Source organism: Emydura macquarii, unplaced genomic scaffold (assembly GCF_026122565.2).
Source record: "Emydura macquarii macquarii isolate MOO-44397 ecotype Brisbane River unplaced genomic scaffold, CSIRO-AGI_Emac_v2 contig_312, whole genome shotgun sequence".
NCBI classification, from domain to species: Eukaryota; Metazoa; Chordata; order Testudines; family Chelidae; genus Emydura; species Emydura macquarii.
Window position 1 is genome coordinate 10,683,992 of NW_027130449.1, and position 23,433 is coordinate 10,707,424.

Genomic DNA, 23,433 nt, shown 5'->3' on the forward strand with positions numbered 1-23,433 from the left:
TATCAGATGCAGTGTAGCATAAAATTCAATGGCAAAGCAATGTATTGCAATAACAATCTTGTGTCCATAAATGAACTCCTCATAAACTGTATTGGAGTTTATAAGGGCCAAATTTTGAGTATGACTGCATACCCCAGTAAGAACTCCCTTTATACCACTACATGAGCTAACCAGATATTGGGTCCAACACACAGGAGTAAAGGGGACCATGCACCTGCCTACTCTTGTTTCAAAGTAGGTGGGCAGTGAGTCCATGGAATGTAGACTCCACCTCCCCCAATGCCATGGCCAGCACAGCTGAGCCAGAAAAGGGGAGGGAATGGTAATTTACTGCTGCCATAGGCCATTGACAAATAACTTCCCTCCTGAGGGTAGAAGAAATGGAGGGGGAAAATTGTGATTCTCAGAGTCATTATGCCTTCCAGTGCTACTCTTGGGGTGGTGAAATTTATACATCATCCTTGGCTCAGTGCTGTGTATGTTGTCACAATCAAGCCCTTAAACTGGTAAGTTTATGAAATATTTAAGCCTCTCTTAAATACACCCTCAGTGAACTTGTGTAATGCAAACAGAGCAGCATCTAGCAGTAACCCCTCAGCTAGGGAAAGAATAAAGAGGGGAAAAGAAACATACAGACCCCCCCCCCAAGACTGAAAATATTGTGTTTGTATAGTTTGGAGAAAGGAAGACTGAAGATAACAGTTTTCAAGTGTATTTCAAGAGCCAGAGGCTATTGTAAACATTATCTGGAAAATGACATTTACAAGTAAAAGAGATAACATATGTCAAAAGAAGTGACTCAGAGATATGGCTGATATGAGTGTCTGGGAGAGGGTTTTACCTTACCTGTGGCTTTATCAACACTTTCTCTTCTTTATTTAGCAACCCTAATTAACATTTTACACAGGAAACTAGACCAACCTGCTTGAACTGCCCTATTAACCATAACCCATTACAAACATGCTGACATCTCATGCAGTTTGTTATGCAGAGGATAATGTAATTAGAATTACAAATTATTCTTCAACACTAATTCCCAGAAATACAATAAGAATATATCCAGAGGGGTAGCCATGTTAGTCTGTATACAGTAAAAACAATGAGAGTTATGTGGCACTTTAAAGACTAACAATTTTAATATTTTCAGGCATAAGCTTTCGAGAGAAGGGGTGAAAATTTTGGACTGCTGATTTTTTTTTTTAATGTTGGTTCCCCCAGAAGGGGTAGAATCTGTGATTTAGCTGCAGGACTTTACCCAAAGAGCAAGGAGAAACTAAGGCAGTGTCTGCTCCCAACACAAGGCAAGTAAGCTACCGCTACAATCTCAAAGATCCATTAGCCTGTTCTCTCTCTCTCCCTGAGTATTGGGGTATCTCTAGCTAGTCTTTGGGTAGGAATCAGAAGGCCTGGGGGGGAAGGCAGGGAAGGAGCCAGGGGCCTATTGGGAGATCACAGAGGGGAAAGGAGTCCCAAGAGTTTTGGATCAGAGTCTGAGCTCGCAGATGCTTATGTGAACTGAGCAACTGTAGTGTTGCTTGTTCTTACAATTTTATCACAAGTCTCACACTGTCTGATGTTTTACTTCAATCTCCAGCTCCTTGAATCATGTGATTATGTGAGTCTTTCAGCTTGCATTTTAAAAAGTGAGTTTCTAGCACTCATGGTTTCAGAGAAAAGTTTGAAAATGTGACCCCAGGGTACTCTAAAGGCTCAAAAACCAGATGGCAAATAAAAAGAACCTCAATTTACAAACAAAAACAAACCAAACAAATAAAAATGTGATTTTTAAGCCAATCTCATGATTCTGGAGAGCATGACTCCTGATTTTTGAACATTTGGGATTTTCAACGCTGCAAATATGTTTCTTGAGGGTTTGCTGATTTGATATGTGTGTGGTTTGTTTATTTGTTTTGCAATCAAGATTAATATGTCAGGTTTGATGTCCAGGACACTGGAAACAATAAGGAAGGAAGGATAACGGACAGGTGCTGGTCTAAGGCCAAAGCATTCATTCCTGCTGCAAAAATTCCTATTTAGTTTTTGTTCCTCTTCTTCCTCCCCCATAGTATTTTCAAGAGAACTTGGACATAAAACAACTGAATAAAAACAAGCAGAGGAAGTGCTCCCTAGAACAGCATCAGTCTCCATTAGGATCTGTCATGTGAAACAATCTCAGAGAAAAAACTGTGCTTTCCCTCATCTCATTAAAGTATTTTCTTTCCAGCATTCGCAGCAGAAGCAAGGGATTCCAGACTCCAAACACAGCCAGAAAAATGACTGATTGGCATGCACTGCAGCCTCTTGTGACAATTCTGGAGAAAAGAGATATTGTATGTTTGTTAGTAACAGAGAGTGGTAACTAGCATCAACTGTTGATAAGACTTAATCATGGAAAAGTATTCCAATGCTACAACCAGCTTCCACTATTCTATTATTTGAAGGAGCTCTAATAAGGAAGGATGGTCTTGCATTTAAGGCATCCAGTTAGGAGACAGAAAGTCTGAGTTCAGTTATCTCTATCACAGACTTCTTGGCTAGTTATTTGTCCACAATCCTACAAACATGTGCATAACTTTATACACTTGAGTCGCCCCTTCCAAGTCAATAGGACTATTTGTGTGCATAAAGTTACATGCACACCCATATTTGCTGACTGGGACTTTGATCTCTTTGTACCTCAAGTCCTCATATATATATATATATATATATATGGGACTTTACCCAATTTAGCCTTGGACTTATCATGACCAAGGCGAAAAGAACCCCAATCTAGTTCTGCTTGTTGCAATAAACAACAGAAATAAAACATAAGGATGAATCATCCACATTATTTTTTGTTTTGGCAATGTTTAAAGCAATTAAATTATCACTAATTATAGTAAACGTGCAGCCACTTCAATCTTTAGTTCATTGTGGTGCAGATGATCTTTTCCCAATCTACACAAGAAGCAATGCTGCCCCCTGTTGTGGATATCTACTAGTAGATGAAAATCCAGTTTTTGCTGGACAATTAGACCTGTAAAATTTTCCATGCACTGTTTAAAACGTGTAAAAGGATGCAAATAAGCAAAGCATTGGGAGACACTCGCAGGGGCATGCACAAGGGCGGACAAGCAGGGGCACGGGCCCCTTGAGTAATCAACTAGGGGCACAGAACTCCTCCAGCCCCAGGGCCACAATGTGGCAGGAGTAGGGGAGAGCAAATTCCTGCTGGAGCTGGGGGGAAGAGGGGAGGGAAAAGTGAACTTCTACCAGAGCTGGAGCGGGGAGAGGGAAGAGTGAGCTCCATCTGGGGTGCCCCCCAAAAGGGGTCAAAGTTAAATTAGTGTCCACGCCCATGGGAGATAGGGCTCCTCTATTGTGCCAATGACTCTGGGTGACTCACCTAGCCAAGGTAGAAGGGGAAGAAAAAAGGAAGTAAGGTAATCATGAATTGTTACTATAAACTATATAGCCTGTCCCAAGACCAAAACATATAAAGTTCATCTCATGCTTATATTTCTGATAGCTTGTTTTGAGTTCAGACTTATTTAGAGTGGAGATTCATAGATTAAGGCTAAGAGGGACAATACAATCATCCCCAGAAAGTTCAGGTTCCGGCCATAAAGTTCAGTGGCTAGGAATGAGATCCTTGGACCAGAATGCTGAGGAATGGCCATTAAAATCAGCTAAGCATGTGTCCCCAGCCCAGTATTCATATTTCACTTGCTATCTGTTATATGGATCCCGCTTCTGTTATATGACCCTTAGGGAAACACAGTAAGATCAGGTATCTTCCATGGATGTTTTATATTACATTAGAACCTCAGAGTTATGAACAACCTCCATCTTTGCTGCTGCCTGATTGTGTACTTCCAGTTCCAAATGAGGTGTGTGGTTGACTGGTCAGTTTGTTACTCTGGTGTTTGTAACTCTTATGTTCTACTGTAATACGTTCATGTGTCTTAAATTTCACTCCCTATGAAATATTCAGTGGCTGAAGCGAAAGCTTTCCAGGTGTATGCATGTTAGTAACCAAGGTTTGAAGAACTGATCATTTCTCTGCTCTGTGCCACAGAAAGATGGTCTGTCTCATCTTTATTGTATCCATATTCCTGAGCTTGTCTTGCTGTGCTGGGGATTTGCAACTTCAAAACAAGGAGAATTGTGAAAGTGGAATCCACTGTACAAGAAGAGAACGGAATCAGTCAGTCTGTCCAGCAGGTATTTTGAAATAGCCTAATATCCATTTGCTAGAAATTACTTAAATGCTCTCACAATCCTGTTTCCTGAATTAAAAAAAAAAATATCCTTCAAAAGAGTGAAATTCTTCTGACATAGCATCTTTATCACTATGAATAGATAACAGACAGAATCCATGATTGGCTGGAAGATTTAACATGACTACTGCAAGAATAAATAAAGCTTTCTATGTCATATTCTGTGTTTCTGATCTCATTAGAAAGCCATTCCTTGTGGCCTATCCAGGGTATTGTGGATACACAAGACTTTAGAATCAGAAATTAAGGGCCAGACAGGTGTGGCTGTTTGCTTGTTTTTTGCATAGAGAAAGAGGCCTACAAGACTGAGGGGGATCAAGGATCTTCCTGTTGTGTGGGAGAATCACAGATCTTCGACTTATCCATATATTGGTGAGAGTGCAACTTTTAAGATATTACAAGAGCATACATTGTTCTCTGGCCTTTAATAGGACCACATGGTAGTTGTAAATTTATGTAGCCAATGACTTTAATGGAGATATGACAATTTATGCCAGCTGAGGATTTGTCCCGTTGTGTAAGTTTTTTCTAGTCCTGAAAGAAAATAAATACTTTTAGATTTTCTTGGCTTCTTCAAAATGCTCTTTTACATATAACTTGTGCATTGGGAGCACTGGATGAAGGGGTTTTTATTTTTTGAATGCTATGGGAATTTTTGGGTAAGAAATAGTTTCAAGGAGTAGTGGTGTGAGCTGTGATCTGAGGGATAATTAGGTGTAAATAATAAATGTGTAGCATCCTGACTTTTCTGTAATAATAGCATTTGCCTGTGAGAAGGTTTTCATACTGCCTTGCAACATAAAGTTGTTAACACCCTAAAATGCAATGGGCAAGCATTTTTAGTTGAAGAATTGGGATATCAGAACTAGAGTGTAATTACAATACATTTATACTGTAACTACACTGCAATTAATGTACCTGTATTATGAAGATTTATTCTTTGCTTTTTTCCAAAGGTTTTTTCTGTCCTGGAGGAAGCATTCTACCAGTCCCTTGCCCAGCTGGCACCTTCCGTTCTGCAGAAGGAGCTCTAACTTCACACACTTGCCTGAACTGCCCAGTGAATTTCTTTAATCCCAAACCTGGCCAAGTGGCGTGTCTCCCATGTGGCTCAGAAGCTGTGCAGCCTAAGGAAGGTCAAGAAACATGTCTCTGCCTTGCGGACGGCCGTGTATTTCAGGTATAGGGCCAGCTCCTCCTGATTGTGAAAGAACGTTTGAAAGTGAAAGCATTGAAATGTAGTCGGATTTCTAATAAAAGATTCTACCATTTTCTTTGATAATGAAATTATTATTCATCATTACTACTTATTCAAATTGCTGCATGACTTGCAGGACCCAGTCAGAGACTGAAGCTCCCATGTGCTATTGCACTGTAAACTCAAATAATCAAAAGTCTAACCCTGTCCACAAAAAGCTTATACTTCAAAACAGTTTGGGTTCAATATTATTTCCAAATAACCTGTTTTAATCAAATCACATTGAGAATTTTGACCATATTGTGCTTAATCACTCTAACACTTGAAGAAATACTTAATTTAAAAGCAATATGAAGGGGTTTTCTTTTGTTTTTCTTTTGTTGCTTTGAGCTGTAGAATTTTAGAGCTCAATGAAAGTGAGAAACTGGCAGTATGGGCAAGATCCAAGCATTGGTCAGACACTGTATAAACTTCTAGACAAAGCTCTGCCAAAGCACTTCAGGACCTCTGTTGTTTAAGTCCTGAGTGCTCACACACACCTACCAATGCAATTCAATCCTGTCCATATCACCACCTATTATTTCAGCCTTGGGTTCTCACATTCCCCTGCCAATATACCTAGTATGTACTACTGAACACAGTAATTCCCCTTCTTTGCTGGCTGTACCTACCCGTCAACCCTACATCTGACTGCTGATATGCAGTCCTCTTGTCTCCCTACTTCACATTCTGGATCTCTGAATTTTTTCTGAGTTTCTCTTGGCTGCATCGCTCTGCCTTCTCTGATAGAAGGTAAAGAGTATGTATTTGAAAGCTGAAGATTCAGTTTACATCTGTCCAATAAAGTGAGATCCTGATGTAAGTAGTTCATGGAAGCAGTTTTTCCAGGAAGACCATGGCGGATTCTGAATAAATATCTTGCTTCTTACAGCTCAGTGATGCTCACTGTCCATGTGCTCCAGGTTATAAGACCTTAGTGGATGGGATGAGACACTGTGCAAGACAAGTGTATGACATTTGTAGAGATACAACTTCCCGAAACCAGGATGGACAGTGCTTGAATAAGAAAGAATGGATGCATTACTGTACAAAGAAGGTACTGTGCTTTTTATATTAGCTAAATCCTGCAACCATACACAACTTGGTTTATAGCTGTAGGCCATAGCCCTCTGATTGTTCCTGCACTGGGTACAGAGTGTGCATGACCAAAGTGTCACTGGAGTTTTCACAGCATGCTCAAAATCACTGCATGTTGCTCCTGTCCAACCTGAAATAAGAAGTTCAGATTCCCTCATAATGGCAAAACAACTGCCCAATTTGCTTCTGCGTTTTTCTGTTTCTCCCAGGAGGTCCTGTTTAGAGTCCCATGATTCAGATAGTTTTCAGTCTTTCATGGCAGAGTTTCTTCTTTGTTTATTTCTCTGCAGGTTTGTGCCCTCCCTGAAGACTATCAAGGCTATGACAAGGTTCTTGGCCTCTGCATTTGTCAAGCAGACAGTCTGGACAGGGTGTGTAACTCTCAGTGTAGAAGACAACAGAAAGACATTCTGCAATTTGTCTGTAATGGGAAAAATGCTCAACTTTCTATCACTTACAGAAATAGGAGCCAGGTAAATGTGATGCTCTTGTAACTTTTCCAGTGCATCTATTTATATTATTTATTTAATATCCAGTCAGCCTTATAATTGAAGAGCCTCCTTCTTTTTTAAGGAGTGAAGTCTTAAAGTGTAGGAACAAAACAAAGGTAAATTATACTTTAGGTGTCTGATGTATGTTTGCATCTGGCCTATATTGCAGCTGTAGCTTGTGTGAAATTCATGTCAGTCAAACTTATAAACTTTTCAATGCTTGGATATTTTGAACAGTATGATAGGGAGGGCCTGTAGGTCTCCATTTCCAATCTATGCAGATGGCCTATTTGGCAAGGAGGAAAGCTGGTACTGAGAGACATAACTGTCTTTGTCCATATGGGTCTGGTCAGGTTGAAGACTTACACACTTGTAACCTGTACTGCCACCTGGTAAAAAAAAAATGGTTATCTCCCTTCCTGCCCTGGTGCCATTTACCACATCACCTTACAAATTAGAATACTTGCTACGTAGTGAAAATATTTCAGTTATATGGGCTGTCACCCTATTTTCCTGGAAGGCCATAAATGTGAGAGGGAGGCTTACTTTGACTTAAATGAAATAAGGTAGTCCTAATTTTTCTAAATCTTATTTTCATATATCATTTTAGGGGTGGTGATTTTAAAGGTGTAACTGGTTTTAGGGAAGGGTTAATTTTGTTTCTTAAAATTTGTATCTGTTATTTGGATTTGTGTCCATTTGCAGTTTGTAATTATTTATTGTATTATGAGGAACGGCCTATGGCTAAAATACTATATAAGTTAACTGCAACTTTTATTTTCAGATTGCCATTTTCTTGGAAGAATTAAAGGCAGTTCTACAAGTGCAGCATTCCCCTGCTAAGAACCCCTGCCCTATGGAGCACAGCAAGTCTTCCTATCCTGTATACTTGGTGAAAACAAGCGGTAAGGAAGGGGATGACAGAATTGACAATATTCTATGGGTAATGAATGGCCTCTATAAATATAATGTTGACACCCCCAGGGTGGGTTGTCGGCAATAGGGATTCAACCTGGGACCTCGATGTATGAGCATGTGCTGCCTGAGCTAAAAGACCACTCTCTGTAAGCCCAGGCTGTAGCAGGCTGGTCATTCTCCATGGTTATGTTCACACTTCACTTTAATTCCAGGCTCTGACTCAGGTTTGAGCCTAAGCCCAAGCCCCTTTTCCATCCATACACAAATCTGGTCAACAAGCACTCAACACCCAGGTCCTAGAACTCTGCTAAGGGGGTGGGTCAGAGCCTAAGTCCCACTGAGTTCAGATCCAACCCCTGTCATTTTTCAGTGTGGATGAAGGTCAAGCCACTGAGCCGAGTCAGGTGGTCAGCATAGTGCAGTATGGACACATTAGTGTGGCTGTGAGACCCAGGTCCAGCAACTGTAAACCCGGGTTTACAGTGCAGTGTGGATGCTCAATCTTGGGGTTGGAAACACCAAGTCCACAAGCCCAGGTCTCACAGGCCTTAGGGTGCAGTGTAGACATATCCTCAGGGCCTCTAATCACTTTCAAAGTGGGACAGAACACCACACCAAGTGGACATGGCAAACAACAAGATACTCATCAAAATATCTCTTAAAGATAGAATGGCAATCTCAGAAACAAAAGTTTAATTCGAAGTGTCAGCACTCTAGATGAAATCCACCCCTATGCAGAGGTCCCAACCCAGACCTATGCACTTCTTAAATTCCATGTAAGAACAGACCTTGTTTAAACCTTCTGCTTTCCTAGAGTGTGATACACAAAGTATGAAGAACACTAGGTTTACATTTCAGAGGATCCCTTTCACAGATCCTTCGTCTCTATCGATTCTGCTTGGGGGATGCTTATGCCTCATGTTTTAATGTGCATTTAGCAAGTAGATTTAAATGTACATATACGTGTACATTTTTCTATTACTCTGAAATAAAACCTGTGTGCCAAAGGCATTACTTGTGTAACCAAATGAAGCTCCATTGGCATTAATAGAATTATGCCCATTTGCACAGGTTGGTGCATTTGACCATCTGGGCCAGATCCTCAACTGGTGTAAATCAGCATGGCTCCATTGACTTCAGCTGAGTTGCAATAATTACCACCTGAAGATCTGGCCCTGTAGTGCCAAGGAGAACCTGAAGCACATGAATGTGGCACATGCGTTTTAGAGCTCGGGCCCTGAATGAAATTACAGCACCTAAAAGGGCCCAGTGCTCTGGATACAGGTCTACTTCAATTGTTGTAAGCTTGATTTTTGAGATGATATAAACTCATCCTCTCCGGGGGGGGGGGGGGGGGGAATTGGGATTCTGGTAGGATAAAAGTGGAGGTGACTGATGCTTTTTTTTATATCATTTCAGAAAAAGGGTTTTTGGGTGTGTACAATCCTGACCCTGAACTGCTGCACAACCTCATTGTGCAAAACGAAATTTCATCTTCTTACAAAAGTGTACCACCAGCAGCAGCAGCAGCAGCTCCAGGTGAGGCTGGAAAAAGTAGTTTCTGTAAGATTTCCCTTTGGTTACCAATATTAATTCCCTGCTATTCTGAACTGTGTCTGAAGGGAACAGTTAATAGCTATGTTCATCATCACATCTCCTGAGATATTCCCTCATTCTAGGCCTGATTCAAAGCTTATTGAAGTCAACCAGAAGATTTTAATTGACTTCAGTGGGCTGTGAATCATGCCCTCTGTCCACTGGGGTATTGCCAAGCAGTTCTCTCCAGGGTCAACCATCACTCCATGCAGAATACTCAGATCTTTGTTCCCTGAAGTAATTCTGATCTGTGCCTTCCTTTTCTCTCATCTTAACTGTTACTATTTCAAGTAACATCTTTATTGGTTCCACAAGCCCCTTGCAAAATTGACAAAGGCATCTCTGGCTCATAAATCCAATAATGATTTTGTTGGCAGAATGATTCTTTATATGAGTTGGAACTATTATTATTTTCAAAATATTACGGTCAACATTTTCAAACTTGGATGCCTAAAGTTAGGCTTTTGAATCCTTATTTAGGCACCAACATATCAAGCCTTATTTTCTGACTACGCAAAACTCCATTTGCAGTTGCATGGGCCTTATATCCCTGCAAAAGGGATGCCCACAGTCAGTTTTACACATGCTTACACATCCTCAAATCTGTGGATGACTCAATTGGAGTAAAATGCAGGAGTGTAGTTTCATTACATAGTGAAATGATATAGGATCTAGAAATCATGCAACTAATGCCACACCTTTAGAAGAATAATTTTAAAAAGGATGAAAGGACTGTGCACAGTTTCACAAAGTCAGGCAAGAGACAGAGTGGGAAGCAACATTTATCTGCTCCCCTGATTATAAACTTGGTTTATTCTGGAAACCAGGTTTGACTCTATAAAAGTTTTATTGTAAAATAGGCAGGACATATCATATCCTGGGGCTATTTTATATACAGAAAGCCATGAAAAGTAAGATCCTAGCCCACTGAGATATGTGTTTTCACAGGAAAGTCTGGCAAGGAAGATCCTCAATTTTATTGGGCTCAAAGCCAGAGGCCTTCAAATGCTACACTGCAAATCACATTTTCGGGCATCTTGAATCCCACCACATGCATCGATGTTAACATTATCATCATGTTCATTGTTTCCAAAGAACATTATCCAGTGTATGATGTGTAAGTACCAATTCTAAACCCAATGGAAGTTTTGCTAATCCACATTTATCTAATCCATAGAAAACATGGTTGGTTTTTCCATATTTCTCAATGCAGATTTAAGAATAGAAAACTAGGTGAGTTGGAGTGGAATCATATATTATTAAATTTGCTTTATTTTTACAAAACTTGCTGCAGTATATATACTGGTACTTCAGGAAATACCTTCACAGGTAATTAAAACTAAAGTACAATTATCATAATAAGTGAGCAAAGTGCATTTTGTGATGCAGTCTTTGCTTTTTTATTGTTGTGTTTTGTTCACATCACTGCTGTGCAGCGGGCCAACACAAGTTCAATGCACCACCTCAGTCTCATTTAAGCCCTGCTTTGGCTTTGTGCTGGCCCTCTGCACATGGATGAATGTCATCCTGTCTACAGTGTTACCAGACTCACCATTTCAGACTGCCTCCTCACAGCAAGATTTGAAATGGCAGCCAGTTGCCTCAGTTTTACCACAATAATCTTGCTGCACTGACTTGACCCTCTGGCTAAGCCATAAACAGAACTCTCCACCCCTTCCAGGATATGCAAGTCCAAAAAAAAACAAAACACAAAGTCTTTGCCCCACTCTCCAATGGGCCCCAGCTCCTCTTTCCAGAAGGGTCCATCTTCTCTCTGATTCAAGCACTCTTCTGTCCACCAGGTTCAGCTTTCACCCTTCCCAGGCTTCCTTCTTTCTCTTCCCTCAACTGCTCCTGGGCTCCTTTTGGTTGCTCCCTGCTCTTTCCTGAGCAGTCACTCTCAGGCCTTCCTACCTGGAATCTTCCCCAGGTCTATGCCTGCTTTGTGCTCTCCACTCCAGCCAGCACAGGGCAGGACAGGGCTAATTGACCAGTGCTGACTGGCCCAAAGCCTCCTGACTCTTAAATGGGCAGGCTGCCCTGTTACACATGGATGATACAAGGTGGACTGCACTATAGACCCTTTTTTAGTTCCTCTCACCACCCACCCCTGGTTCTCAATCATGTTAATGGTATAGGACAAATCCAGGTTAAGCACCTATACAAGCTTCCCTTTGGGAGCCTGTGACAGTATAAATTCACAGTGACAAAGACAGTGTCTTCAAAACAAAGCATTATTGACCCATTCCCTGAAGGTACAAAGCATATAGAGCAAAGGGTAAAACAATAGAAGGCTGATATGCCTGGGTCTGACTTAAACCCTAAACTTTCTTTGACAGTTTTTGGAAGTAGCACTCAACCCTGCTAACTCCATCTCTGGCAGGGAGAAGCAGACTGAACTCGGGCCAGCTTTTCACTGACACTATCTGGACAAGCCTCTACTAGCTCACCCCCAAATCCCCTCCCTTTGAGACTTAGGATCCCCTTCCATCTCAGGCTTTGGCCTTGTGAAGAGTAAACCATTCTAGTCTGCATGGAGCCAGACAGGTAGTTTCTTTCCACTGATGGCCCAATGAGCCTTATCTTTGTCATTGTTTCATTTCCTGTTGGTTTCTCCCTTTCCTCCTTTGATTAAATGCCTGGTATTAAGGCAGATAACCTAGGGGCACATGATATTTATTAAAAAGCACTATATATAATTCCCTCATTCTCCACACTTACCTGTTCATGGGATCGAGCCATTTGCAAGGGGGTCTCACCGTCATTATTGTGAATGAGCAAGTTCTGCAGTAATTATACACATTATTTGCAGGGTGTTTTACAAACAGATGATGTCAAGAGCCAACTTTTGTTTCTGGTCCTAGAAACAACTTGTACAACACAAATAATGAATTTGACTGGGGAGGATTCCGCATCCTGGCAGAGGAAATCAGACTGGCCTCCACCAACTTCCTCCTCTTCCTTTACCAATTCCAGCATCCTGGCACCTATGTCGTAGGACTAAGTAGTAACCAGCACAAAAAAATGGTTTGCTTCAGGAAATTCTATTTTTGCTCGTATGATGCTATTTTCAGTAGAGTGCCTCAAGTTCCACACAATGGTTTGCCATCAAAGGAAACTTCAAAATTATAATGAATCTCTTTGTGTTTTACATACATTTTGTTGAGTTGGTACAATGCGTGTTGGGGTGCGTGTAGATATGTGGACGTGTCTGAGTACAGAGGTTTGTGAGTGTGTGTGTGTTCATGTAGTATATTTGAGTGTAAAGAAGTAGGGGGTCAGTGAAGATCTGGCCCTCTGTTTAAAATACAAACCTCCTATTGGTGTTCAGATGGATAGACCCAAAGTTGTATGTGTCTGACCTGCTCTTTCCATATGTATGCTCATTCCATGAAGAATATTAGAGTCATGCCGCATGGTGGACAGTGTTATGAAGAAGGGCCGTACTTCCCAACAACTCCCAGACATGTCATACAAGTGGGCATTGCAAGAATCCCAAACCTTCTTCTGAAACCTGACTGGCCAGCTATTGTTGGATTAATAATAGGACTTCTCATTTGCCTTATTACCTGCCTGTTGCTGACTGTAAGTAAAAATTATACAATACCTCTTTCCGCTGGATATTACACTTTTGTGCAACAAAGCCACAACTCACTTTAGTGCTTTTCTTATGCATCACTTCCAGATCTTGGAATTAGGGTTAAACTGAATGTTGTAGATCCAAGTTGAAATTCATCCTTGCGCACAGGTCCAGCACAGACCCATTCACCACTTAAACCCTAATGCGAGGGCTGAAGTAGCATTTAAGATCTGAATAGAAGGGTGAATTTCACCCATGCTTCCTAGTTCATTAGACTAAGACCTAGATACTATAATTACTGGTGCTATCAATATAGCAGAGAGAGAGAGAAAAAGTGGGTGATATTGAGAGTTCCTTGGGTTATAAATCATACTCATGGTCCCAGAAGATACATGTGATTCAGTCTCTACCCTAATGCTCATTCTCTGTTACAAGGATTGTGTTAAATTGGGAACAATCATGTGATCCATCCACTGTGGGGAGGGCGCAGGGAGAATTTTTTTTATAAGTTGCTCCCTTTACCCCAGTTTATCATTCATTTATCATTCATTTATTTTATTTATCAATAAGCCTTTCAAGTGCCTGTTCACACAGAGCCCAATTCTGTGTTCCTTAGGACAAAACTCCCAGTGACAGTAACAAATACAGGATCAGGACCATTGTTACAATAAAAAACAACAATGGTGATATAGTCTTTTAGATTGTAAACTCTTCAGTGCAGGGATATTCCATATACTGACAGTGCTTAACACATTAGGGTCCTGATCCTGGTTGGGGCTTGTTGCTGCTACCAGTATATAAATAAATACATAATTGATGAGACTGGACAAGTGGAGATGATTTATTAACTCAGATGTCAGCAGGCTCAATCTGTTGATGACTGCAATTCCTGCCCCTTGATTTATGTGGTATCTATTAAGACTAGTCATTTGTTTGTTTAGAAGAGATCATTCAAATGCTTTACATTAGAATTTGGGGGGCAGATATTCAGCTGGTGTAAGCCAGCATAACTCCTTTGACTTCAGTGGGCCTAGGCTGATTTACACCAGCTAAGGATCTGGTTCTACATGTGATAATGCATCCTCTTGTTTGAGTGGGAAGCCATGTAAAAATAGAATATGTAATAGTCAGAGCAACTTGTTCATTCGGTTTTGCTGTGTTTTGTAGCTTCTTTGTCAAGACCTGCGTTGGTCCAAAAAAGCAACTACTTGCCCCCAGTTTCGAAGGCTGCAGCTGAAATACAATCTTGACAAATATTCCTCCAAAGGATCCGTAGTAATTTCAGTTAAAAAATGTCATCCCAGGCTGAAGACCAAAGGCAGCTTGGATAAAAACTCTGGCAACGCTGATGAGACAGAAGGTCAGATAATTTAAATAAAAAACAAAAAAACACCAAGGACATAATAAACAGTTATTCAGGCAAAGAGCTGAAGCTAATGTATTTGAAGCCTTTGTGACAGAATCCTGTTTCTAATTATGTGCATTGGCTAATATATTCTGATTTGCCTCCTCCCCTCCTCTGAATTACTAAAGATAACTTGAGAGATTTTGTGATCATTTAATTTTCTATTTCAGATCCTCTTTTAAGAGTAATAATAAAGACATTCATTTCAGCTTTCTTCCTGGAAACAGGTGAAATCTGGGAGTCTGAAGAACAGGTGGACCTGGACTCATTCAATACCAATGTCTTCTATGAAATTCTGCTCACGCAGTCTCTGTCAGTCACAGCCAAACTGAGTCAATTTAAAGAAGAGGTAACAGGTTTATTTGTTTTTTATCATACTCACATGTATGTACAGATGATCCTGGCAACCATATGCAGTATTACCTGTAGCAGTACTGCTATATTAGGGTTTGACTGCAAGGAAAGTACTTCATTCCAAGTTCTATCTTCTATACCATGAAGCCGCTATATGTATGCACATCATTCACACAAGCTGTATTTATGAAGCATAAATAAGGCTGCGAGTCCCCAGCCAACATGGGTGGTTGGTTCCTGCAGCTCCCAGCCACTGGGGGTGGCAGGGGTGGCCAAGGTCCCTGCAGCTGTCAGCCATCACAGGCAGCAGGAGGACCCTGGAATTGCCCAGCTGCTGTGGGTAACAGAGACCCAGCGGTGGCAGGGACCCTGCAGCTCCCAGCCATCGTGGGTGGCTCTGAAACCCCCAACCGTGGTGGGGGTACCCCACAGCCATCAGCCACCATGGGCAATGGGGGGACCCCAGAGTCCTCAGCTGCCATGGGCGGTCAGTCCCCACAACTCCCAGCCACTGGGGGGGGACTCCACAACTCAGACCTGCCACAGGCAGTGGGGACCCCACACCCTCCAGCCTCAGCTGGCGGACCCCGCAGCCTCCAGCCACAGGCAGGGGAGGACCCCGGAGCCCTGAGACCACCAGGGCCTCAGTTTCCATCTGAAAAATGGGGATAACGACTCTTATCTTTCTTTGGAAAAACGCTTAAGAGCTATAGATAAAATTTAGGAGAATTAAAATGATACATGGATGTGGACAGACAGGTGTAGGTCTTGATTCATCATTATGTTACTCCAGTTTTATACCAATGAAACACAGTTGAAATCAGTGGAGTTACACAGACGTAATTCTGGGGGAATGTGATGATGATTCAGGCCCTGATTAGTGTACGACAGCATGCAACTTTATGGATTAAGAACAGCAGGGGGAGCTAGCATTACAGTCTGTTGTGTGTACTGTGTAGTGTGAAAGAATGGTATAAGACAAATGTTTGCATGCTACCCTACCTGTAGATACATCTTAATGCATAGGGTTCATTTTGATTTAAAGGCCGCATTAGGTGCACTAAAGAGTGGGGAATACTAAAATATTTACCAAATCATATGATACATAGTGAAAAGATCTAGTGAGAAGAAAGGCAAATAAAGAGGATAGACACTGAAAAATTGTGTCCCAAATTATATAAATGCCTGAGAAGAGAGACCCCAAGAAGACCTTTGCTCTGACACCATTTCTTGAAGACGGTCTTGCCAGGAATGGCATAGTGTGAACCAGTCAGCATGTCTAATACTGCAATGTCTGTCTAAGGACAACCATTTCATGAAGGTTACTTTCAGGAATTTTATCCAAAGAATGGTGAGGTCCTGACTATTATTTATTTATCCTGCAGTAGCACCTGGGAGTCCCACTCATGCATCACGACCCCATTCTCCCACACACACCGAACAAAAAGACAGTCTTTGCTCCAAATAGCTTACAGTCTCCCCAAACCAAGTAGCGGAATGATTGCCTTACTGTACAATTGTTATGGAGAGGGTTTTGAATAGGCAGCAAGGGTTTCCAATCAAAGTGAAGTCCTCTAGCGCTGATATTTTAAAAGAAAAATAAGATGCCTATATGGAGTGCAATCATTCAAAGAAGTATTTGTGTTTGTGCTAGGGATTCAGTGGCCTTTGAACATTAAGAAGGGCCCAGAACAACAGCTACAACCCTCATTTGTTTATTTTTCATTTTGTTTCCTTCTCAGCTGAAAATCTTGTATCACAAACTTATGAAAGAAACATCTGCACTCAGAGAGCTTTGGATAATGAGGCTGTGTATCCCAGAGAAGGCAGAGTCTTATGACAGCATAATGATGGGGAACTATGTGAGAGCAAAACATCAGGTAAAGCTCAGTTTTTCTTAGAATTGTTTATACATAGAGACCGACACTGAAAATCTCAAATTGGCTACATATGTTTTCATAATATTAGGTATGGTCATGTGGATTCTTTCATTTCTGTTGTTGTGTAATGACATCATATTTTCATAGGCTACCATGCAAATAATATCTCTACGATGTCTGGGACTGATCTGCTTGACCATTTAAACACTTAAAATTGTTGGCACAATTTAATGTTAATACAGAGACACATTTCTGAAGGTTACTCACTTTTTTGGTGTGTGCTTTTTTTTACTCAATGCCTGATGCTACTTTATCCCCACTCGTGGAAGACCGTATCTTCTCCCTTGCAGTGATCAAGGTTTCAGTTTTGGAAATGTCATCCGTGTGTGTGTATATAGATGTATGTTTTGTTGCAGCTTCTTCTTCCATCTTCTTCACAGATATTGTGAAGGAAATCTGTAAGGGAAATGGAATGATTTTGCAGTTTATAAATAGAAACACTCACACTTTCTCATTCTCTCACACACACAGATGCATATATGTACAAACATAGTTCAAAGCTACAGAAGCAAAATTAACTTGATCCCTTAAGGTGCATGTTAAAAGTTCTAGATGGTAGGTTTGGACCAATATTTTGAATTATTAGACCATTTAGGTGAGGGTACACGAAGGACACTTACCTTCTGGATAATTATTACCCAACTTACTTGAGCTCTTGGCCTATGAATGCTCAAGTGGGGGGCAGATACCTAAAATTGACTTTTTTCCCTCCAGTTGTTACCTTTTTAGTAAAGTACAGAGCAGCTGCAGTCTCAGTTCATGTCTTGAGAAACAGAGGTGTCTGCATTTACGTTACAATTAGGCAGAAGAGGAAATGCTGAACAGAAAGCAGCTGGCTGCTGAATATGAAGAGATTGTGAATAAACAACTTCACTTATTACGCCATGATCTGAAATGCCAAGAAGAGCATTATGTCCTGTTCAATTCTGCCCTGAGAGAGGGGATGAGATTGGTGGAGGTGCTGACAGAGAAGATGGCTTATGTAGAGGACAGTACCATGTGGTCTACACCAGACTCCCAACGGTAAGTAATTTGCTTTAGAACTCTGCATTAAATTAATTTTTCTCCAGCCAGACAAAGCAGTTGTATAGTGCTAAGTCAGTGAGTTGGTTTGTGACCAGCATCAGCATGTGTCTGGAAGTATTGATGTCATCTTTATCTTGTGAGTTTCAGGTTGTTAACCCAGATAGACGCCGCAAGCAACAGAATGTCAAGTGCAGTAATAAAGGAGAGCCACAGACTCAAGGCATGTGGTGTGCTGGGAGAAGGAACAGGAGCTCACCTCATTAACAAAAATAAAACCAGACTCTTCACCAAGGAGGAGCTACTGGGTAACTACAAACTCTGGAAACTAGTTAGTATATATTCAAAGAAGGCTACTGTCACTTTAAATGTGCAGTTGGGTGGATGTAATCCACTGGTTCAGTGCCCTCTTCTTGTGGCTGGTCCATATTATAGGACAACAGCCTACCACTGTTGCTGGCTAACGCAGTTGCTCCTGTAGCTCAAGTGGTGGGAGCCTGTGCTTTTTCGAAGTGAAGTGCAAGCATGGCCAGCTATAGAATTTCTTCAGAAAAAAAACATTTCTTCTGATAATTGCCAGATTTTCATTGTTCTTCCTCAGGCTTTTGATAAACACTGCTAGAAATGTGTGTATAACGGTACATTCTGTGTCACTGATTCTATATCAGTGGAGGTGGAAAGGAACTATTTCGTAGCTGCGCTAATTTGCTTCTGTTTGAATGTTTGGGTTTTTTTAATGTTGTTGGGTGTGGGTTTTTACTGGAGTAAAATTAATTAAATATTATGATGCCTAGAGATCTAGTGTAGGCATTTTTTGCTATTATTTAAATATTCAGAAATAATATTAAAACCTATCCTGGTCATTTGCATATATGCTGCAGATTAGGGCAACTTCAATCTATGTGCAGAAATCTGAGCTTGTTAGCTGCAATATGGTTGCATAAGTCCCTTTTGCCTCATGGGAATCATGCATAGGTATTGATGGGAGAAAAGAATTAAGGGTTAGTTGGAGGATCTGATGGTGTTTTTCATTTGTTTTTCACCTCTGTCACTTGTTGCTCTCAGGTTCAGATGGCTGTGTGAGGGCACTTGATGCTGTCTACATGGATCCTATAACTGGACTCTTAACTCCCAACCCAGATTGTGTCATGCTGTTGGCCAATCACTGCCCCCTGCCTGTGTCTAGTGATCAGTTCCTGCACCCTGACACTGGAAAGGTGCTTCCTGTGGCTGGTAATGTTGGATATGATCCAGTCAGCTCTAAACTGGTCCCTGCTGTTGACTCTGCTTCAGGTAATGGACACTGGAAGGAGATTTTGTTCACCTTGAAATGGGCCTTGCCATGGACAGGATTTACTGAGTATGCCAGGTTTATATAGAGCAAAATGTTTAAATATTTCCTGTTTCTGTTTGTGTTTTTCTCTCCTTTCTGTTCATTAAATTGTACGAAATATTATATGCTAAAGAACTTTTTATGTTAAGTAAGTGGCAAAAGCAGAAATAAAGTTGGAAAAGTATATCAACCACAAAAAGGGAATTCACTCTCTTCATTAATTCTTCAGATGAAGAAAGTTTGTAAAATGGTCATCCTTAGAAATCCCCAATATGCCCTTTCCCAGCTCTAATGGAGAGACTTGGAATTGGTGTGGGGATTAGTTCCTTTAACCACTGAAGAGTGTAACAGTTTATAACAGTGTGAAATCTCTTCTGTTTCAATATTTAGGTGAGCTTTGTAAGTCTGAAGTACCCATATTCCCCTATGTTCCGTACCCTATCTGTCCGAGGACTGGCTTACCAGTGAAGACTAACCTGCCTCGCTTCCAACCTGACAGAGTGTTTAAACTGGGAGGACTCATGCTAGATCCAGCTACAGAAATAGAAGTGCCAGTACTCGGAGTTACAATCCAACCCCAAACAGGGCAAAAACTGTCCTTGGGTGGGACATACATGAATCCCCTTACAGGAACAGTGACACCTCTTGAAATTGGAGGGCCTATGATTGAGCCAGAGGGAGGAAAGATTGTCCCAATACTTGGAGTCAGTTTGGACAATAACACAGGTAAATGCTCTTCATGTTTCTTGGGATGGAAATCCAGAGTGCGATTGTTTCTTCCTTCCCTTCTCCTCCTCCTCCCCGTATAGCTAGTCACTGGGTGGATGTTTGCAAAACCTTTATTGAGGAGGAAGATGTCCCATCTAATAGGTCTATAGAACTTGTAATTCCCACTGGAACTACAGATGAATAGTCAAACACTTAAAAGAGGACAGAGAAACCATGGGGGCTCAGCTAAGACCCCAAAAATTATGTAAAACGCCCCAACGTCAGCTGGGAATCACTGACAGTTCTGCTGTATATGTATGCATAGCACAAAGTGACATTGTGCAGATGCAACCTATCGTAGCTTCACTCATCCTAGAAATGGCAGCAGCATTAGATTCAAATCTTTAACCTCACCTCCCCACATTTGGCTTCTCCTGATGAGTTAGACACTACCATAAGCAGCTGAATAGCTGCATAGGTTGGATTCAAAGTATCACAGTCAGAAAGTGAAGACTTTCCCAGAGTATTATTTTAGAAATTATTGTCCTAAAAAATCAATAAACTGCCCCCCTTTTTGTAAAAATGACTAAAAAAAGAAAGAGAAGCTGTGACTGATGACTAAGAGATGCTGTACTCATTACTAGTTTTTGTTGTAGAATTAAAGTTGATCTGACTCTTGGAGATAGAGCAATTGAACTATTAATATAATAAAAGCAACATTAAATCGATTCTTTAGGGTCTTTGGGGTGAAAAGCTCTAGATTTATAGAAAGCATTTTTCACACACTTATGTTCTTCAGAGCTAATTTTAGAAAACATATCATACTCAAAAAACAGAGCAAACAAGTGGTACCCATACTGAAGGTATGAGGCCGCCAAAGTGAAATTGTTTCTGTGTTTAGTAAGGAGAGAGGTACAGTATACATAATTTAGAGCCAGATTCTCAGTTGGTGTAAATCGGTTTAGCTTCACTGGCTTCAATAAAGCTATGCTGATTCCCACCTGCTGAGGATCTGGCCCTTTAGATAAGAAAGCAAAAATATATAGTCAGAATCTGTCTGCATTTCCTTACCCAAGAAGCAGGAAGAGTTTCTGTGATTCAGAGAGATGTGTGAAAATCTTTGCAATTTCAGCAGGACCAGAGAGCTCCAATCACTCTCTAGACGGGAGTTTGTGTTTAATATCTGCTGTGTTTAATAACAGTGGAGTTAAGAGTGCCTGTTCTGGTCCATGAGTAGAGCCCATCTACAAAGCTTTTTAGTGAGCGGGAGGTTATTCTCTTGATTGACTGTTCACTTAGAAAGTCAGTTCTTAAAAGTTCAACACTAATGCACTTTAATGGTTACTTAGAACATTACATATTCCATAGGCTCTGCTGGGAATATCACTCTACAGCAGTTATCACTGAACAAGATGCATAGAAATGCCAGAAATATATGAAATAGCAAAGCCACAATTACATGTTTTCCTTATTCTGTTTCCAAGGAATCAGCCTATGCAAAGCACAGGCCTTGTTGGCTCATATCATATTACTATACTGTCAGACATTTTGCTGAATGAGAGAGGTCCTGGAAAGTGCAATAAATTTGCAGCACTGCCACTGGCCTGCTGGGTGACCTTTGAAAAGTCACGGCACATCTGTGCCTCAGTTTCCCCAGCTATAAAGTGGGTATAATAATTGGAGCTGGTTAGGAATTTTTTGAAAATTGTTTTTCATCAAAAAAAAATGCCTGTGCATTGAAACCAAAACTGTTTGTGAAACAGACTAGAAAAAATATTGAAAAAAGGTTCAAAATTGTTGAAATGTTTCATTTTGACATTTTTAAATGAGAAACTCCACTTTTCTGGTTCCAAACAACTTTTTGTTTTGAAATATAACCTAGCTAAACTGAAAAATGTTGTTGGTTTTTTTTTTTAAAGAAAAGATAAAAATCAAAAAGAAACATTTCAAAATCACCAAAACATTTTGATTGACCTGAACCAAAAAAGTTGTTGTTTTTTTCAATTCACAAATATTTTTGAGATTTTGACTTTTTCTGATTCAGGACAGTAAAAATTTTAACTCTCAAAAATATTCATAGGAGAGGAAAACCGTTTCCTGCCCAGCTCTAATAATGATACTTACCTCCTGTGTGAAGAACTTCAAGATCTACAGAGGAAAAGCACTATATTAGAGCTAGGTATTATTATTCAACTTTATTGTTAATATTCTAATTTTGCAAATGCAACACAATTTTCTAGAGTCAAAGTAACAGACACATTTAAAGTATTTTAAAGTTACAAACCATTGTAAACAATGGACATTTACAGTCAGCATTTCAGTTTATTTTACATGCTCACTGAGGACCTGATCCTCTTCCCACTGCAGTAGATAAATTTTTTGCAATTGATTTTAATGGAACAGGATCAGGTCCATAAAGTCTGGGTAAGTTTCTGATTTCTTTTCACTGTTCCTTGACTGCAGGAGATGTGGTCCCAGTTGGGGGGCTGATGGGACCCTTGGGAAGCCTATCACTTCTTGGAGATTCCTTCTCTGAACCTCTGAGTAGGAAGACTGCTCGGATACATGGAGCTTGCCTTAAGCAAGAAAAGGTGCTGCCCCATGCAGGAGGTTACCAGGCGCTGTTAGAAGCTAACACTCTTGTAGCCCAGAGCCATGTGGTTAAAGCCCTGAGGCAGTATAAAGACTCAATTTGTAAAGATATGTCCATAGCAGCAGAGAAGCAGGAAGTCCTGAAGGCTGCAGTAGAAGACCTGAAAAAGTCATTGTCAATTAGGCTCCACCATGCAATGCATTGGATGCGAAGTTTGGAGAAACAACACGAAATAGCTTCAAGCCTAAAAAGTAATGGTGGCAAATTGGGTACGTATTTTGCACAAAACCTACTGAAAAACAATCGCTTAGAATATCTCAGCCTGTTTTAATGATTTAGAGGCAGATTCTCTCTGATGTAAATGGATGAAATTCCTTTGAAGTCAATGGAGCTATATCTAATCACACCAACAGAGAATCTGGCCTGAAATAGCATGAGCATTCTGTGACATATTAGTACTACAGTGGGATGAGAAACATGTGCCAAACACCTGCTGTCTTTAGTGAATCTGTACAGTATGAGCTCAGCCAGGTCTCATTTGGATACTGTAGACAAACTGACCAGATTCATTGTGCATTCATCAGCCTCTAAAAGTTAATTGGCTATGTCTATCAAGAAACAATTCCAATTCATCTTAGCAGCATGTATTGATATCTTCCTCTCTTCTTTTTAAAATTAATTAGGGATTATCAAATATCCTGGTACAGAGATGTGGATTCCTGCAGTGTTTGGAATGAAAATCCCAGATCCTGGTGGGTCTGATTTGATGGTGCCCATCCTGGGAGTAGAATGTGATTGGAACACTGGGCACGCAACCCCACTAGCAGGAACCATGGAAGATGCAGATGGAAAAGGTGGAGCAAGAAACCGGACCACACAACATAACATAAAGCCATAG

At 40.7% G+C, this 23,433-nt stretch overlaps 2 protein-coding genes and 1 long non-coding RNA gene across 3 annotated transcripts in view; 2 read left to right on the forward strand and 1 right to left on the reverse strand.

Annotated features, from left to right (window-relative positions):
* The window catches only part of POU2AF1 (POU class 2 homeobox associating factor 1), an 83,629-nt gene extending 83,128 nt beyond the window's left edge, over window positions 1–501 (reverse strand). Inside the window, exon 1 of the mRNA XM_067565234.1 lies at window positions 133–501. The gene's annotated coding sequence lies outside the window, so the exon portion shown is untranslated. The remainder of the gene's footprint in view (window positions 1–132) is intronic.
* A 656-nt stretch (window positions 502–1,157) lies between these two features.
* Window positions 1,158–5,521, forward strand: LOC137164386 (uncharacterized). Its single transcript, XR_010923015.1, has 4 exons — window positions 1,158–1,301; window positions 2,225–2,330; window positions 4,058–4,203; window positions 5,216–5,521. It is a non-coding gene; the product is annotated as an uncharacterized lncRNA (long non-coding RNA).
* Window positions 5,522–6,442: 921 nt separating this feature from the next.
* LOC137165587 (uncharacterized) lies at window positions 6,443–23,433 on the forward strand. Its single transcript, XM_067566897.1, has 15 exons — window positions 6,443–6,553; window positions 6,885–7,067; window positions 7,870–7,990; window positions 9,423–9,542; window positions 10,548–10,716; window positions 12,464–12,593; window positions 14,347–14,539; window positions 14,755–14,933; window positions 16,681–16,818; window positions 17,681–17,901; window positions 18,052–18,209; window positions 18,967–19,194; window positions 19,625–19,960; window positions 22,406–22,804; window positions 23,219–23,433. Exons 1-15 carry the CDS (start codon window positions 6,443–6,445, stop codon window positions 23,431–23,433), a joined length of 2,901 nt encoding a protein of 966 aa, XP_067422998.1.

Coding starts and splice junctions, on each gene's coding strand:
- LOC137165587 (XM_067566897.1), top strand. CDS start 6,443: ATGAGACACTGTGCAAGACAAGTGTATGACATTTGTAGAGATACAACT. Junction 14,540..14,754: donor CAACGCTGATGAGACAGAAG/GTCAGATAATTT, acceptor TTTCTATTTCAG/ATCCTCTTTTAAGAGTAATA. Junction 19,961..22,405: donor CAGTTTGGACAATAACACAG/GTAAATGCTCTT, acceptor CCTTGACTGCAG/GAGATGTGGTCCCAGTTGGG.